The sequence below is a fragment of the Amphibalanus amphitrite genome, unplaced genomic scaffold (assembly GCF_019059575.1).
Source record: "Amphibalanus amphitrite isolate SeventyFive unplaced genomic scaffold, NRLGWU_Aamphi_draft 000279F_arrow, whole genome shotgun sequence".
Lineage (NCBI taxonomy): Eukaryota > Metazoa > Arthropoda > Thecostraca > Balanomorpha > Balanidae > Amphibalanus > Amphibalanus amphitrite.
This window is the reverse complement of record NW_024881774.1, coordinates 40,176-54,393: the sequence shown is the minus strand read 5'-3', so window position 1 is coordinate 54,393 and position 14,218 is coordinate 40,176. Positions and strand designations below refer to the sequence as shown.

General features: G+C 52.5%; 2 protein-coding genes across 4 annotated transcripts in view; one reads left to right on the top strand and one right to left on the bottom strand.

Moving 5' to 3' along the window:
• LOC122387251 (CLIP-associating protein 1-B-like) overlaps window positions 1-6,218 on the top strand; it is a 49,344-nt gene extending 43,126 nt beyond the window's left edge. The window contains exons 19-28 of the mRNA XM_043377308.1: window positions 12-128; window positions 506-577; window positions 914-1,081; window positions 1,263-1,426; window positions 1,777-1,957; window positions 2,388-2,519; window positions 2,810-2,916; window positions 3,326-3,505; window positions 3,910-4,294; window positions 4,947-6,218. Coding sequence (XP_043233243.1) covers window positions 12-128; window positions 506-577; window positions 914-1,081; window positions 1,263-1,426; window positions 1,777-1,957; window positions 2,388-2,519; window positions 2,810-2,916; window positions 3,326-3,505; window positions 3,910-4,294; window positions 4,947-5,186 — 1,746 coding nt within the window. The 3' untranslated portion in view covers window positions 5,187-6,218. The remainder of the gene's footprint in view (window positions 1-11; window positions 129-505; window positions 578-913; window positions 1,082-1,262; window positions 1,427-1,776; window positions 1,958-2,387; window positions 2,520-2,809; window positions 2,917-3,325; window positions 3,506-3,909; window positions 4,295-4,946) is intronic.
• Window positions 6,219-6,670: 452 nt separating this feature from the next.
• Window positions 6,671-13,788, bottom strand: LOC122387253 (Bardet-Biedl syndrome 4 protein-like). 3 transcript variants are annotated; one of them, XM_043377312.1, is made up of 2 exons: window positions 13,613-13,788; window positions 6,671-8,789 (listed from the first exon to the last, which is right to left on the bottom strand). In XM_043377312.1, the coding sequence occupies exon 2, from the start codon at window positions 8,760-8,762 to the stop codon at window positions 7,398-7,400; it is 1,365 nt and encodes a 454-aa protein (XP_043233247.1). In that variant the 5' UTR covers window positions 8,763-8,789; window positions 13,613-13,788; the 3' UTR covers window positions 6,671-7,397. The 3 variants fall into 3 exon arrangements, with proteins under 3 accessions (XP_043233247.1, XP_043233246.1, XP_043233245.1); XM_043377311.1 differs by having other exon boundaries at window positions 13,708-13,785; XM_043377310.1 differs by having other exon boundaries at window positions 13,713-13,782.
• Between the last annotated feature and the right edge of the window lie 430 nt (window positions 13,789-14,218).

Genomic DNA, 14,218 nt, shown 5'->3' with positions numbered 1-14,218 from the left:
GGTCCACACAGGCGTCGGTGGCCCGGTGGCGCTCGCCGGTACCCGATATGTTCTCAGAGGGCTCCCCGTCGGAGGCGGGCAGTCTCAGCTCGGGCCGCTCGTCCCTGGAGCCCACCCCGCGCAGAGACGTGAGTCACGACCGCACTGTGGTCAGGAACGGTGCATTGTTGGACAAGACGCTGGTGGAAATAGTTATCATTTTCTCTGCCTCGTAAAAAATGTTGTAATGACGTAATCTTACTTGAATTGCGTAAATCGCTATGATAGTGCCAGCTTATTCAATGAATGAGGCGTTTTATTGACGTGCTCAGTTAAATAGAATGGATTCCATCAAGATGCTTGTATCCCTACAGGACTTTAAGCCTCATATGTTCTCTGTATAAGGGTGGGTGGGCTTAATGGACTTGAGGCCAGTTTGACAAAAGCAAAACCGTGTGTGGGTATGAGTCTATTACGACTGGGGTGCGAGTGTGTCCGGTAACACCTTCCCTCTGTGTATTGATAGGCGGGCGGCTGGAACAGCGGTCCCCAGTCTCTCGGCTCCCTCCCCAGCAGCCTGCCCGAGGTCGGAGACCGGGTAAGTATAGACTGCCACCACCGTCTGTTCACACTCGCTGGGTAGGAGATATTGGGGTAAATTGGCTGCTTTAACCGATGTGTCTAAAAATGGGCGACGTATTTCCTGGCCTATCGATGCTACCAGGTTTTGGATTTATTTTATTTTCCAGGGGCAGTAACCTGAAAATGATAGAATAATAACTAATGTGAAAATTGCGCCATTTCACAAAGGTCTGTCAAACAACCCCGCTAGGGTGGTAACTTGGTCGACGGTTTGGGCTATTTGACCTGTGTCAATTAAAGGTCGACTCTGTAGTCTGTAGGTCTGACGCTATCTGCCGTCGTCTGCCGGCAGCCGGTGGGCGATGTGATCGAGCAGGCGGCCTCTACCCAGTGGTCGGAGCGCCGCGAGGGTCTGCTCGCCCTGCAGGCCGTGCTCCGCTCCAACCGAATGCTAACCGCCTCCGAGCTCTGCCGAGTCACCGAGCTCTTCACCAAAATGTTCATGGACCCACACACCAAGGTAAGGAAATCGCGTACGAACGCTATTTTCCCTTCATTTTAACTCAGCTGCTGAATAGCTAGGCTCATCGATGTGTTCTTACTCCTGTCACCTTGAAATGAACCCTGATGCTTCTTCTGTTTGGTGGTTTGCATTTACGCTGTCTCAGCATGCTATCTCTAACCGCCCTCCTCCCGTACAGGTGTTTGGCGTGTTTCTGGAGACGGTCCAGGAGCTTGTGATCCAACACCACGACGACCTGGGCGACTGGCTGCGCGTGCTGGTGGCGCGGCTGCTCACCAAACTGGGCGCAGACGTGCTCGGCTCCGTGGTGCAGAAACTGGAGCACACACTCAGTGTGGTTAGGTGAGTGATGAGATACACTTTGGGCTAGCGTAGGCCAACGGGGCACACACTGCGAGTGGTTAGGTCACACACTTTTTCATCTTTGTTCGTATACATCCTTTCCTAATTGGTTCAGTGATTTTTTAGTTTTGAGACATTTGGATCAGGATGTGCGCAAGGTTCGATGTCCGGGCCGGTCTCTATCATGCTATCAACAGCGCTGCACATTCGCGTCGAAGAGCAACTTTCCTCCGCAGCTGGGGTCCGCTGTGTCGAACAACTACCCTCAATCAACCGTGTGTGACAGCTACCCTCGCTTGTGTCGCTGTGCTGAACAACTGCCCTCACTCGTGCCCGCTGCGTGTCGCCAGGTCGTCGTTCCCTGCCAGCCAGCAGCTGCAGTGTGTGTGCCACTTCCTACTGGACCAGTACCACACGCCCAACGGACGCGCCAAGGCGGCCGCGCTGCGCTACCTACGCGCCCTGCTCGACAGTATGGACGCGGCCGAGCTGACCGGGGCCGAGGCCGACCTGCCGGCGGCCGTCACCAAGGTAGGGAAGACCAGGGCAGAGCGCCGTCACCAAGGTACGACCGGTGGGTGGGCACACCGACATTGGCGCAGGGTTCCGTGAGATAATCATCCTTACAATCAGTTGCCAATCAGGCTCCTGTTACAGTAATTACTTTTTTGCCATGAGCCGACTTACACTCTAAGTAAATGAAATAGCTGCATCCTAAACAGCACCGTCGAATTACGTTCCACTTCTTGCCAACCTACGTGCCGGTTTGCAACTGAATCTACCCAGCTCTGTGTCATTGCTTGCGGATTTCGACTTGGCTTTTTGAAAGTATCTCGCTCGACGTCTCTATGCTGTCTTACCTCAGTCTATTGTGTTGTGCCGCTATTCTCCGTCGCGTGCCGTGAGCCGTACGCTTTCCCGTCTGCCGTTCTCCGTCTGAACCGAGCTCTCCCGTCCCCAGGTGCTCAGCTGGGCGTCCGACCAGAAGTCGGTGGAGACGAGGAGCGCCGCGCGGGCCGTCATCGTGGCGCTGTTCGAGCTGAACACGGCAGAGTTTACCCGTGTCCTTCAGCAGGTGCCCAAACCGTGCCAGGTGCGTCACTTACTATGCTCTAAGGGCTTCAGGCGTGGGCTGTTGGTCAGCTGGGGAATGAATGACTTGGGTCTGAAAATGGGATAACGGGACGCTTACTTCCAATATGGACTGGCGAAATGTTTTGATGTTATGTAGCTCATTCAGTCGTAAGATTCTGAGAAAGTGCGCAGAGACTCTGACATCTGACCTCCGACCTGACCCCTGACCTCTGTCTTGCATGTCTAAGCTCTGACCCGCTCTCCTGACCTCTGACCCGCCCCTCTGACCTCCTGGCTGCCCTCCGGCAGGACGCGGCGACGGACATCATTCAGCAGCACCTGCGCCGTCGCGCCAGCGTGGACCAGTCGGCGGCCCAGCTGCGGACCCGGCCCGGCCGGGACGGCGACGGCGGCAGGTCAGTGGACAGTCATGGAGGAGCGCGGGCTGGTGCGCTGGGAAGAGATTTCGGGTTGGAGCAAAGCTGCTGATGGGATGCGGTTGTCTGTTTCGGTCGCCACTCATGAGCGAGTCCGGTCGCCGAAACAGAGAGCTCGGACAGCCCTTCTCGCCCTTCTTCGAACAGGAGCAGTGCCATCGAAGAAACAAGCATGATGGTTCAATGGCCAAAGTGAACCGTTCTGATTTTCCAATGCTAACATTTAGCATTGAAAAGGTGTAGGTGACGAACAATTAGGATGCCCATATCTGGTAGCATTGTCATCGGTGCCCGTCTCTTAGCTACGGGCTATAGTTCACCTCACCCGGTCTCGCCTCCAGCCCGAAGGCGCGATGGCTGTATCTGACCTCTTGTACCCTGCTCGCAGCCCGGACCCTCCGACCGCCTCCACTCCGGAGGCGCCCTCTGACAGTGACGAGCAGCAGCAGTTGGCCGCCGCACTGGCCGCCCTCCACCTGGAGCCGGCCGAACAGTGGCAGCCGGCGCTGCACTCGCTGGCCAGGCTGGCAGCCACCGGCTCGGAGCAGCTCTGGCGCGACCACTACAGGTGGGCGGGCACACGGACGCTATGGTTACACACGGGCGAGGGGGTGACATGTGGGATAGGTAGACAAGCTTGGTATTCTCGCCCGCGCGATCAGACGCCGGTCGGCAGGTCTGTGGGAATGGGCGACTCATGGCTTACATCATCATTGTAATATCCTTGGGGAGGGGCGGGGGGACAGGACGGCTTTTGCAAGAGATACAGTGCGAGCGAACAGAGGTTTGTGCGTTCTCCGTCTGTATGACAGCGGTTGGCAGCGTGCCTTGCTCTCTGTTGGTAGTCAGTTGTCACTTGTCAGTACTCTTTATCCTGTCTGTCTAGGATAGACAGATACGGCAGCGGTGGTCAGCTGTATCTGTCTGTGTGACGGCGGTGATCACTGACATCTACGCCTCCCTGTCTTGCAGCGCCGTGCTCCACCTGCTGCTGGACAGTCTGCAGTCGGGCGGTGCGGCGCGCGAGCCCGTCCTCGCCGCGCTCACGGCCATGCTGCGCCGCGACTCCATAGCCGGCCTGCTGCTGCCCTTCAGCGAGCTACTGTTCCGACGCGTGCTCGAGGCGCAGGCGGAGCCGGCCGAGCGCGAGGTGGCCCGCGCCGCCGAGCAGTGCGCCGGAGCGCTGGCCGCCCGCCTGCCGGCGGACGCGGCACTGCGCGCGCTAGGACCGCTCGTGCAGGCCGGTCAGTTTCCGCTGAACCGGGCGGCGATCAACACGCTGACGCGGCTGATGGAGCAGCGGGAGGCGGCCGCCGTGCTCGGTTGGCTGCCGGAGCTGATGCCGCTGCTGCTGAAGGTGAGCCTGGCCTTCCGGCGCCCGCCGTCCCCCTCGCTATCCCCCCAGCGCGAGCGCCCCTTCCCCTAACTTAGCTGCCCAGGCGCTCACCCCCCCCCCCCCCACTGCGCAGAGCCACGCGGTACTTGGAAGTGGGTGGGACTGCGACATGGCTGCATATGCTTCGCAGGTTAACGATAAATAAAGGATATGTTTTGACTTTTGACTTCAGTAACGTCCCGATAACCCCCGATAACCCCAGCCACTAGCCACTTGGTGTCAGTTGTAACAACAATAAGATGTGACAGCTCTGTTCAGATATGCGCCACATGGTTCTTTTGAAACTGTTGTCTGTAGGGCTCAGTGCCTCTTGTGTAGGCCAAACGATTCCCTTTATGTGACCCACACACTTGGACTTGCCTTTGCGTGTCCCCGGCCGTTGTTGTGCGGGCACTTTGTTGGCTGCTCTCTGCAGTTTGCACTTGTAGTGATGCGTCTCTCTCACGTGACTGCGTCCTTCATCCGGCTCTGTCACGTAACGTCGCCTTTACCCTGTCCCGTGAGCTCCGTGTCGGGCTCCGTAAAGTAACGTCCATCCGTGAGACTAGTCTCATGACTTCACGTCCCTCTCTATTTTACTATATACCTAACTTGTCGCCCTTCTCTCCGGTAGGCATACGATAACCGCGAGTCGTCGGTGCGAAAGGCTGCCGTGTTCTGTATCGTCACGGCGCACACTGTGTGCGGCGGCTCGGCGGTCGAACCCCACCTCACCGCGCTCAACGCCACCAAAATGAAACTACTGCGCATGTACATCGCGCGCGCCCAGGGCGCCACCTCACCCGGAGACTCGCCTCGCGGAGTCGACTCGCCCGGAGAGTCGCCCCGGGACACGGAGTCGCCGCCCAAGTAGTGCGGCCGCTGGCTCGGGGCGGGTCCTACCAGACTCCACCGGTCTCCGCTCGGGGGCCGGTCTCGTCTGACCGGTGGAGGTCGGTGTAAGCCGGCGCAGAGCGGCTGGGCCGGCGCTGGGAGCCTGTTTTACCCTCACCGGGCGCCCGCCGCTATCGGCAGCAGCTTTAACACGGCGACCCGCCACTGAGAATATGTTGGCTTTAATGTTGCACGCCGCTGTGTTCTTCCTTGCGTCGCCCTATGCAAGGAGCAGCCGCGGGCTGGTAACCAGTGCTGGCTGTCAGCGGTGGTTCCCGTAACCCGGGGAAGGAACCAGGTAGTTCCGTAACTAGGGAAGAGAACCAGGTGGTTCCTGTAACTGAAAGGGATACTCAGAGCCAACTTGTAACACTCCCAGGGTGACATACTTTGGGCCCCAGGCGTGGGTCTGTAATCAATCCTGACTGGGCGTTGACCGTCCGCCCCAAACCAGCGTTGTGTCCTTATGGCTGCTGGCTCGTTATCTTGTAGTGGATGTCTGAGCCATCCTGGTAACGGTTCCTTGTCAGCGGCCCCACGACTGACATCAAACTGATTTTAACGCATTCCTGGTGCCCCGCAGGCACCGCGTAACCGGCCATTTCCAGTTAAACATTCCCGATGGATCGCGCGACCGGCCGGGAGTCGGTGTCATGCTCGGTCACAATATGCACGGTGCTGTCTGATGTGTAGGGTTATGCCGTTATGTTTTTATATTTTGCACCCCGTTTTAGGCCGATGCGGGCGGGTGTATGGGTCCTCTGCGGCGCTGCAGCTGTCCCGGTGTTTAATCTGTGATCGGTGGCCGTCCACTCGTTCCTGGGGGAGGGGTGGCGGCGTCCTGAGACGGGTCGCGGGGGAGGCGTGGGCGCGCTTCGACAGCCAGTCACTCTTGTGACGCTTAACTGTGTGTGCAATGGTGAGAGTGTGCAATTGTGATCAGACGACTATGCCTTTGCAATGAGCTAAACAATGGTAGCTAGACAAAATAAACTTATTGACCACTGACAGACACGTGGCTTTGACTGGTCGGGACTGAACAGGATTGGACCGGGTGAGAAGTATTGACCAGGGAGCTCGGCTAGTCGCGTCTTCTGAGAGGTGAATAATCTATGCCCTGTGCCCGTCGCAACTCCGTCACTACTGGAAAACTGTCGAATAACCTCCCCTGTCGCGTTTGACACAAAGCAAAGGAAAAAATGCATTGCAGTATTCGAGCGGATTAAGAGAGCGACTAGAACATAATATCAAAATAACTGTTCGTAGAAATGCGTGATCCGAAACAGCTTCATAACAGAACGCACCCATTTTCGTAATTTGAACTAACTAGCGTTGTTGGTTAGTGGTTACCCTTCTCCAGACGTCAGAACTCAAAAACCGGTGCAAAGCAGTGCAATGATTCAGGTCTTGGTACATGGTATGAACAGGAAACTGTTGGAAATGTCGTATTATCTAAAAATTGACAACTTGTTGGTGCATTTATTCATCAAACAAAACATGACGCCTCAAACGGCATACCGCCGACGGCCTTGGACGGAATGGAATAAGCATTGAGCAGACGCATATCTCCATGCTCTAGGCAGGTAGCGACACCCAGATGACGCAGCCCTCCGCTCTCCCACAGTGATCTCTCCTCATCCGCCCCGAACCAGCTCAGAACCGGCGCATTCCGGTCCACCGGGGTTAGAGATCGGGTGCAAAGCCCCTGGCGTATGCGCTCCGGGTTTGTAAAATGAGCCGATTCTCACATGCCAAATTAAACATGATGACAAATGCTATAATGCCAGATTAGGTTCGTTTTTCTTTTTTCAGCATGTTTTTCACTCGACCTTATTTAAACAAACAACAATTATAGCGATTACAGCGAAAACAACGATCACATGTGGTGTGGCCATTACACGTCTGTACTAAACGAGCAAAGACCATTTCTAAATCGCAAATGAAAATACGATTGAATGTGCATCAAAATGAAGAAAGCCAGCATGCGAATGAATATGGTCATTAAGACATTTAAAAATCAACAGTGATGATCATAGTGAAGTGACTAGTACGACTGTGACTAGATATGACAAGACGAGGGTCGGCCTCATTGCGAAATGCCCCGTGCGAGTGTGACTAGGTGTAACGAGACGAGGTCCGGTCAGCCCTGACCAGCAGAGCCGGACCCGTGCAGGGCGGAGCCGCCCGCCCGTCAGAGCGGCCGCTGCGCGGCGCCGCTGATGGACGGCAGGCCGGAGGTGGAGGCGCCGCTGAGCAGGCCGGCCAGCCGGGCGGCCGTCTCAGCCAGCTCCGGCGGCGGCTGCGTGCCGGCCGCGCGCCGCTCGTACTCGGCCAGCTGGCTGCGGCTCTCGGCGTGGCGGCCCAGCGCGTGCAGCAGCACGGCCAGGTTGAGCGGCACGGCCGGCTCGGTCGGCTGGGCGGCCAGCGCGGCGCCGTACGCCTGCTCGGCGCTCTCGGGGTCGTCCAGGTGCGTCAGCGCTACGGCCAGCAGCAGGTAGATGGGGCCGTGGTCGGGACGCAGGTTGACCGCCGCCGAGGCGAACTGGAACGCCGAGGCGTACTGCTGCATGGTGAGGTGGACCAGGCTCAGGTTGTAGAGCACCTTCCAGTCGAACGGAGACAGGTAGTTGGCGCGCTTCAGACAGCTGATGGCGGCCACGTACTTCTTTTTGCCGAAGAAGCACATGCCGATGTTGTTCCAGAGCGGCGGCGACTCTGCCGACGCCCGGGCCGCCACGCGGTACTTACTCAGAGCCACGTCAAACTCGCCATGGCCCTGCATCATGCTGCCGGCGGCCAGGATGGCTGCCGTGCTGTCGGCCTGGTGGGCCAGCGCCGATCCGAGCTGCTCGAACGCCTGCTGGTGCTGGCCGGCGCGCATGTACAGAAGCCCCAGGGAGGTGAGCAGCTCGGCCGACTCGGGAAACTGCTCGGTGGCCTGCTGGTAGGTGGCGATGGCCTCCTGCAGGTCGCCCTGCAGCAGCGCCACTTGCCCCAGCTGGTCGTAGGTGCGCTCGTGCTGGTGCAGCTGCAGCGAGCGGCGCAGCGCCTCGCGGGCGGCGGCCAGCTGCTTTAGGTGCTTGTAGCACAGTCCTTTGCTGTAGAATATCTCCCAGTCGGGGGTGCTGCTGGCTTCCTTTTCGGCCTGTGTGTAGGCGGCCACCGCCATGTCGAACCGGCCCAGCAGGAACAGAGACCGGGCCATCTGTCGCAAATTATCCACGTTCTGCGGGTTCAGCTCGCGGCAGCGCTGGAACATCTCGAACGAGTGCTGAATGCTACCCTCGGAGCGCAGGATCAGACCCTGGATGTAGCAAGCATATTCGCACATGTCGTTCGTTTCTTGCAGCTGTTCTTTTAGCAACGCCTTGCAAGTGTCAAACTCTTTTCTGATGAAATGAATGTGTATCATCCAGTTCCGCCGCTCCACCAAATTCAGTTCGGGAGCTTTTGATGGACGGCTTTTACCGAGTAAGGCAGATGATGCACTCCCCACTACGTCTTCCATTTTTCCATTTGAAGTTGAAACGCTAGGTTCCGATGGGTACATAGACATCGCCTCTTTTAATGATATGCTGCCGTACTGCCGAAATAAGGACGCGCAGTGTCAAACAGCGCTCGTTCAGCGTTGCACGACAGACGCTAGACTAGAGCGACTTGAGCCAAGATAGACGATCTAATATTTAGTATATAAGACGAGCTTATATTTTGGTAGACTGAGAACTTTACTGACCCAGTAACGCTAAACCAGTGACAACTGAGCCAGTGACAGCTGAACCAGTGGAGAACTGAGCCACTGGACAAGTGAACCAGTGTAGTGGACAACTGGACCCGTGACAGCTGAACGTTAGGTTAAGTAACGCTAGGTTAGCTAGCTCCATCCCAGACCCAGCAGATGACAAAAAGGGGTCAGTTTATGCTAGGTTAGGTGAAAACAAACCAAATCTTAAGGTCCTAGGTATTGGCTGACCTTCCAGGTCAGGTCAATGAGCAAAAAGTCGGAATAATTGGGGCCTGCTTTAAACTTCATAAAGTGAGGCTGTTATGGGCGTTTTGTCATGGTTCTGATTACAAAATTCATGATAGTTTTGATCACAGATAATGTCTTCATGCATTAAGGCTAGGTCAGGACAGGTCAGGTCAGGTCAACCAGTAGGCCTCCTGCCAGCTATCCATAGAAGGCAGGTATCAACCACCACTGACAGCTTTGTAACATGCTGCATAGGCACCAAAACCACTAAGAGTGAATCAAGGTCATCTAAGATTAATGACCTTGACCTGACCTTCACATGACCTTGACACCCACCATGACATATGGTGCCAAGTACCAACATCATTTGTTTGTTTTCATATGTTTGAACATTTACAACTACAATAAGACTGGAAATGCAGATAATGTGAGCTGAACCAGGGCCTCGGCTAAGGAATTTTGACTGGTGGGCCACTTGGGCAGCGACATGGACTGACCTTCGTAGCCATAGCCCCCCCCCATTTTCGATTTCTCCCCAGATTTCGGCCACTTTATCCTGCAAAAAAAAAACGTCAGGATGGCATTAAAAAATGTAAAAAAACGGGGCTCGACCCCCCCCCCCCCCCGACTCTTCAGAGAGAGGAGAGAGAGTAGGGACCCACAACCCTCTCAGTGGTGATACTCCGGCGGTGCACATAAAATCGTACAAGTATGCACAAAATATTGACGCAGATTATAAAACTTTGGACGATAACTTACGACCGGTCGGATGTTAAAAATCAGCGAGCCCTGAATGGATCGCTCGCCGACTAGTCGGAGATTCGGAAGCGGTCGGACGGGATCGGGCGTTGTCGGGTGGATCGGGAGGAATTGTGAACAGCACAAGTGCAACTTTATATATAAAGTGGGTTGTAGCAGGAACCCCAAAAAGGGGTTGTAGCAGGAACCCCAAAAGGGGGTTGTAGCAGCAACCCCAACATCTCTGAAAATGATCATTAAGTCTATTGGTGTCGCATGGAAAAGAATTCACTCAAAAGCCCAAGCGCACTGCGCAACCCTAATATTTTCTTTAAAAAAAAAAACTAATTTATGTACACTTCTGGTGAACAGTGTACCAAACTTCAGATTTCTCTTGGGTGTCTGAGTGGAAAATTCTAGCCATCCAAAATGTGAGAGTGGAAAATTATCCATTCTTATTCTTGAGTGTCATCTTCAGCCCAAATGAGAAATTTTTGGAACGCTGACTGTGAACGGTTCGAAATTCGTCCAACTGGTCAGATGTGCGACTGCAAGCATCATACCGTTCGTGAAGACGCATAGTATCGCTTGCAGACTTCAATCGGCTGGAAGTTGGACACTACCTCTAGTTTGACTCTGGCTTATATCGTGTCTATCGGCGAGCCGTCTGAGATCGCTCGCAGGCTTATCCCCGACCGTCTGAACTGGTCTGTTCTTTATACGTAGTTTTTCTTGTAACCGACTGGTCTGCGGCAGATGCTTATGTGACTGTAACCACTCGATCGATCGGAAAGCTTGCAAGAACTCTCGCAGACCTCAATCGGCTGGAAGCCGCCGACACTATCTGTAATTGACAGAGGCAAACGTCTTTCACGATTATTGCATAAAATTTAAAGCCTCGGTCACACTTAAACGGATTGGACCAACGGACGAGAAACGGACGAGAACTGTCTGCGTCCGGTGATGTCCGTTTGTTTCCGTTGGACGTCCGTTTGTCATCCTTTAACCCGCGCCCGGCTGGGGGTCCTGGATTTCCACGCCCTGCTGGGGGGGGGGGGGGTGTTTGAACACCCCCCCTTGTAACTCGGCTCCTGGGCCACGTAGCGATACGCGGAAGGCGGCGTTCGAAAGAGCGTCAAAAATAATGACGAAATCACTTCGGTCAATTTTTTGGTCAGGTCAAAGGTCAGGTCACCAGAGGTCATTGAAGGCAAAATTTCGCCGATTTCCAGGTCGAATGTCGAAAATTTCCAAGAAGCCAACGCATAACTCGGGAACCAATAGAGCTACAGCGCCGCGGAAAAGTGCATTCGATAGCCCTATTAACGCCCTTTCTGAGTAATTCTCTCAGATTTGACCTAGCGTCAACGGTTTTGCCTGCAGGGGGCAAAAACTGCAAAAATAGCCGATTTTTTTCGGAAACAGTTTTTCTGCAATAACTTTTGACCCAAGCCTTGTACGAGCTTACTTTCACCGGCATCGTGTTCCTCTCGTCAAGACGCATCGAATGAACTATAACTTGACCTTGAAAGGTCAACTTGAAAATTTGACCTCAGGTCAAGGTCATGACCTGACCGGAAAGGGTCATGCTGCATATCAGTCAATCCGTATCGTCGAGCTGAACACATCTAAGGCGTTTTCATCGCTCTAGCATTCCTCTATCAAAAGTTATTTGCGAAAAACTGTTAGATACCATTCGTGACCTAAGATGACCTCAGGGCATAAACAAGGGTCACGGACATTATTTTCATGTTCAGTGTGTCTAAACCACTTGTAATTTAGTGTTTGGAAGTGTTTATAATGTCTTTTGTCCAAAAGAGGCGCATTTCAATTTTCTCCCATTGACTTATAATGGGGAGGTCGCAAAATTGACCTGACCTTAGGTCATCGATATCAAAATTCTGAGATATATATTTTGTACATGCTATTGCTCTTAGCAATCGCTGAAAGTTTTAAAGCGATTGGTCACTCGGTGTAGCTATGACAGACATTGAAACTTTTTATGAGGTGAGGTCACTTCAAGTGACCTGGTGACCTGACCTTGAATGACCTTGGTCTGAAATTTTCACAACATGTGTAGAATTGATGTATGATAAGGTGTACCAAAAACGGCGGCGCTCCGCGCCGCCGTTTTTGAGATATTCGCGAAAAACCACAAGGGGGGTGTTCAAACACCCCCCCCAGCAGGGCGCGGGTTAATATCCGTTCCATCATTCCATGTCCGGTGGTGTCCGGTTGAGCACACCGGACACCACCGGACATGGAACAGATATTAACGGATGAGAAACGGACGTCCAACGGAAACGAACGGACATCCCACGCCGTCCGTCTCTCGTCCTTTGGTCCAATCCGGTGAAGTGTGACCGGGGCTTAACCTACGGCTGTCTCAAGAAACCGGGAATGGTGATGGTATTAGGCGGGCAACGACGATCAAGTTCTTACTTTTAATAAATGTAACAATGTATGTAGGGCCTCTGTATCTGTCTGTATGACAATGTTACCTATGTCGTGATGTAAAATGGGAAAATTTCGATTTTTCAGAAAATTACTGGTGGGCCAAATCTTTGAGGCTGGTGGGCCATTTCGGGTCACTGGTGGGCCATTTGGCCCACCAGTTAACATGTTAGCCGAGGCCCTGAGCTGAACTGCATTGCAGTTCAGGCCAATCCATATAGAATATTGCATTTCACCTGGTAAGAAATCTTGTCCAAATGGGCATTATAACAATCGAAATGAAACACTTGAATAGTTTGGTGCATTAAAAGTAATCAAAATCTTTATTTCAACTCCTTACCTATATGGTCATGCCATTATTGCCACGCCCCCTTTCATGATGTCATAATCCGTTACGGTCCAAACTCCATAGACAAGCGGACATACGGTTTTACAAGAGTTAGGCGACGAAATACTCAGCTTAATTATTAAGTAATGGGCACCATTAGGTAGGCCATACAATTTTCTGTAGTACCGCATAGTCGCTGCAGTCAAAGGTGTTCTGGTTTTTATGCTACATGCCAAAGAATTTTTGCATGTAATCACCGGTGACACGACATATTTCTGCTTTATTGGGTTGGGCGGTGAAGTCGATGATGTGATCACAATGAAAATGGCTTAGTTTTGTAGAACATTGAATTCTGATTCCGGCACGACTCTCGCGACTCGCTAGTCCATTTTTTATTATAAATAAACCATTAATTGCGGTACAAAGTCAAAACTAGCCCGAAACGGCGCCCGCAGCGGCCGTTAGCACAGCGGCCTTATAGTAAACAGGTTAGTTCACGTTCCCGCCGCTATGCGAGTGGCGGCGGCGCCACCTGTCCTCATGTCCGCCTTGGACCGTAACACGCATGAACTTGATTGATCAAGCTCATAATTACCTCCCCATAGTTTGCCCAACTGAAATGTTAGTAATTACAAAGAAACAATATTCACTTTACCAAAACCAAAAATGAAACTTGAGTTCAAGTTTGCACCTGCAAGAAACGAATACCAAGCATTAATGATTGGATTTCAAGAAAACTTCAAGCCTCAGTATGAACTTTGAGTTAGCAAGATTCAAGCTATTTCATTTTACAGAAGATTGAATACCAATATTGATTTTAAGAGAAAGTTTGCTAAGAAATGTTGAAACTGCAAACTTTCTGTTTCACAGAGACCAGAAGGCAGAACTTAAAGCAAAACAACTACGATGTACAAACCTATAATTCCAGTGGTCCTGGTTTCCAAAATATGGTAACTTTTTGTGCAATAATGCAATACAGTCAATAACATCAATATCGATAAAATATGCTACCTAACCTATGCTGAGTGACTCTGGCACGCATTCTCGTTTTTGTGCTGGCTTGGCCACTTGGCACACAGAAAATCAATCGTCATGTTTTGTCATTCGCGCGCCATAAAAGCATTAAATACTTCTGATGTCTATTGTTTTGGTTTCTAATTTTTGCCACAGTGTGTATTAACAGTTTTTCCAATTACAAAACGTTGCAAGGTATTTTTGTGTAAATATGGTTATCAATATTATTTTGTTTGTTCATAGTTGCAATTTGACAAATTTAGATAATATGCAGAATCGGTAATATACCATTGTTCTTGATTACTAACCTAGTTTGTTTACAAATATTTTTCAAGGTCATCTATATTTTTTATCGAAGGTGGAGGAGGCGGTGGAGCAGGCTGACATGCACGGTCATAGAATACTACTGACATGGGACGGCACGTATTGGTATTGGTAGTTGGTGCTAAGGCCACATATAGGTTGGTGCCTTGAGTCGTTGAATTGTTTTTACGTTTGCAAAAATAGA

Bases quoted from the DNA above. Each gene is read 5' to 3' on its own strand.
- LOC122387253 (XM_043377312.1), bottom strand. From the start codon at position 8,762: ATGTCTATGTACCCATCGGAACCTAGCGTTTCAACTTCAAATGGAAAA.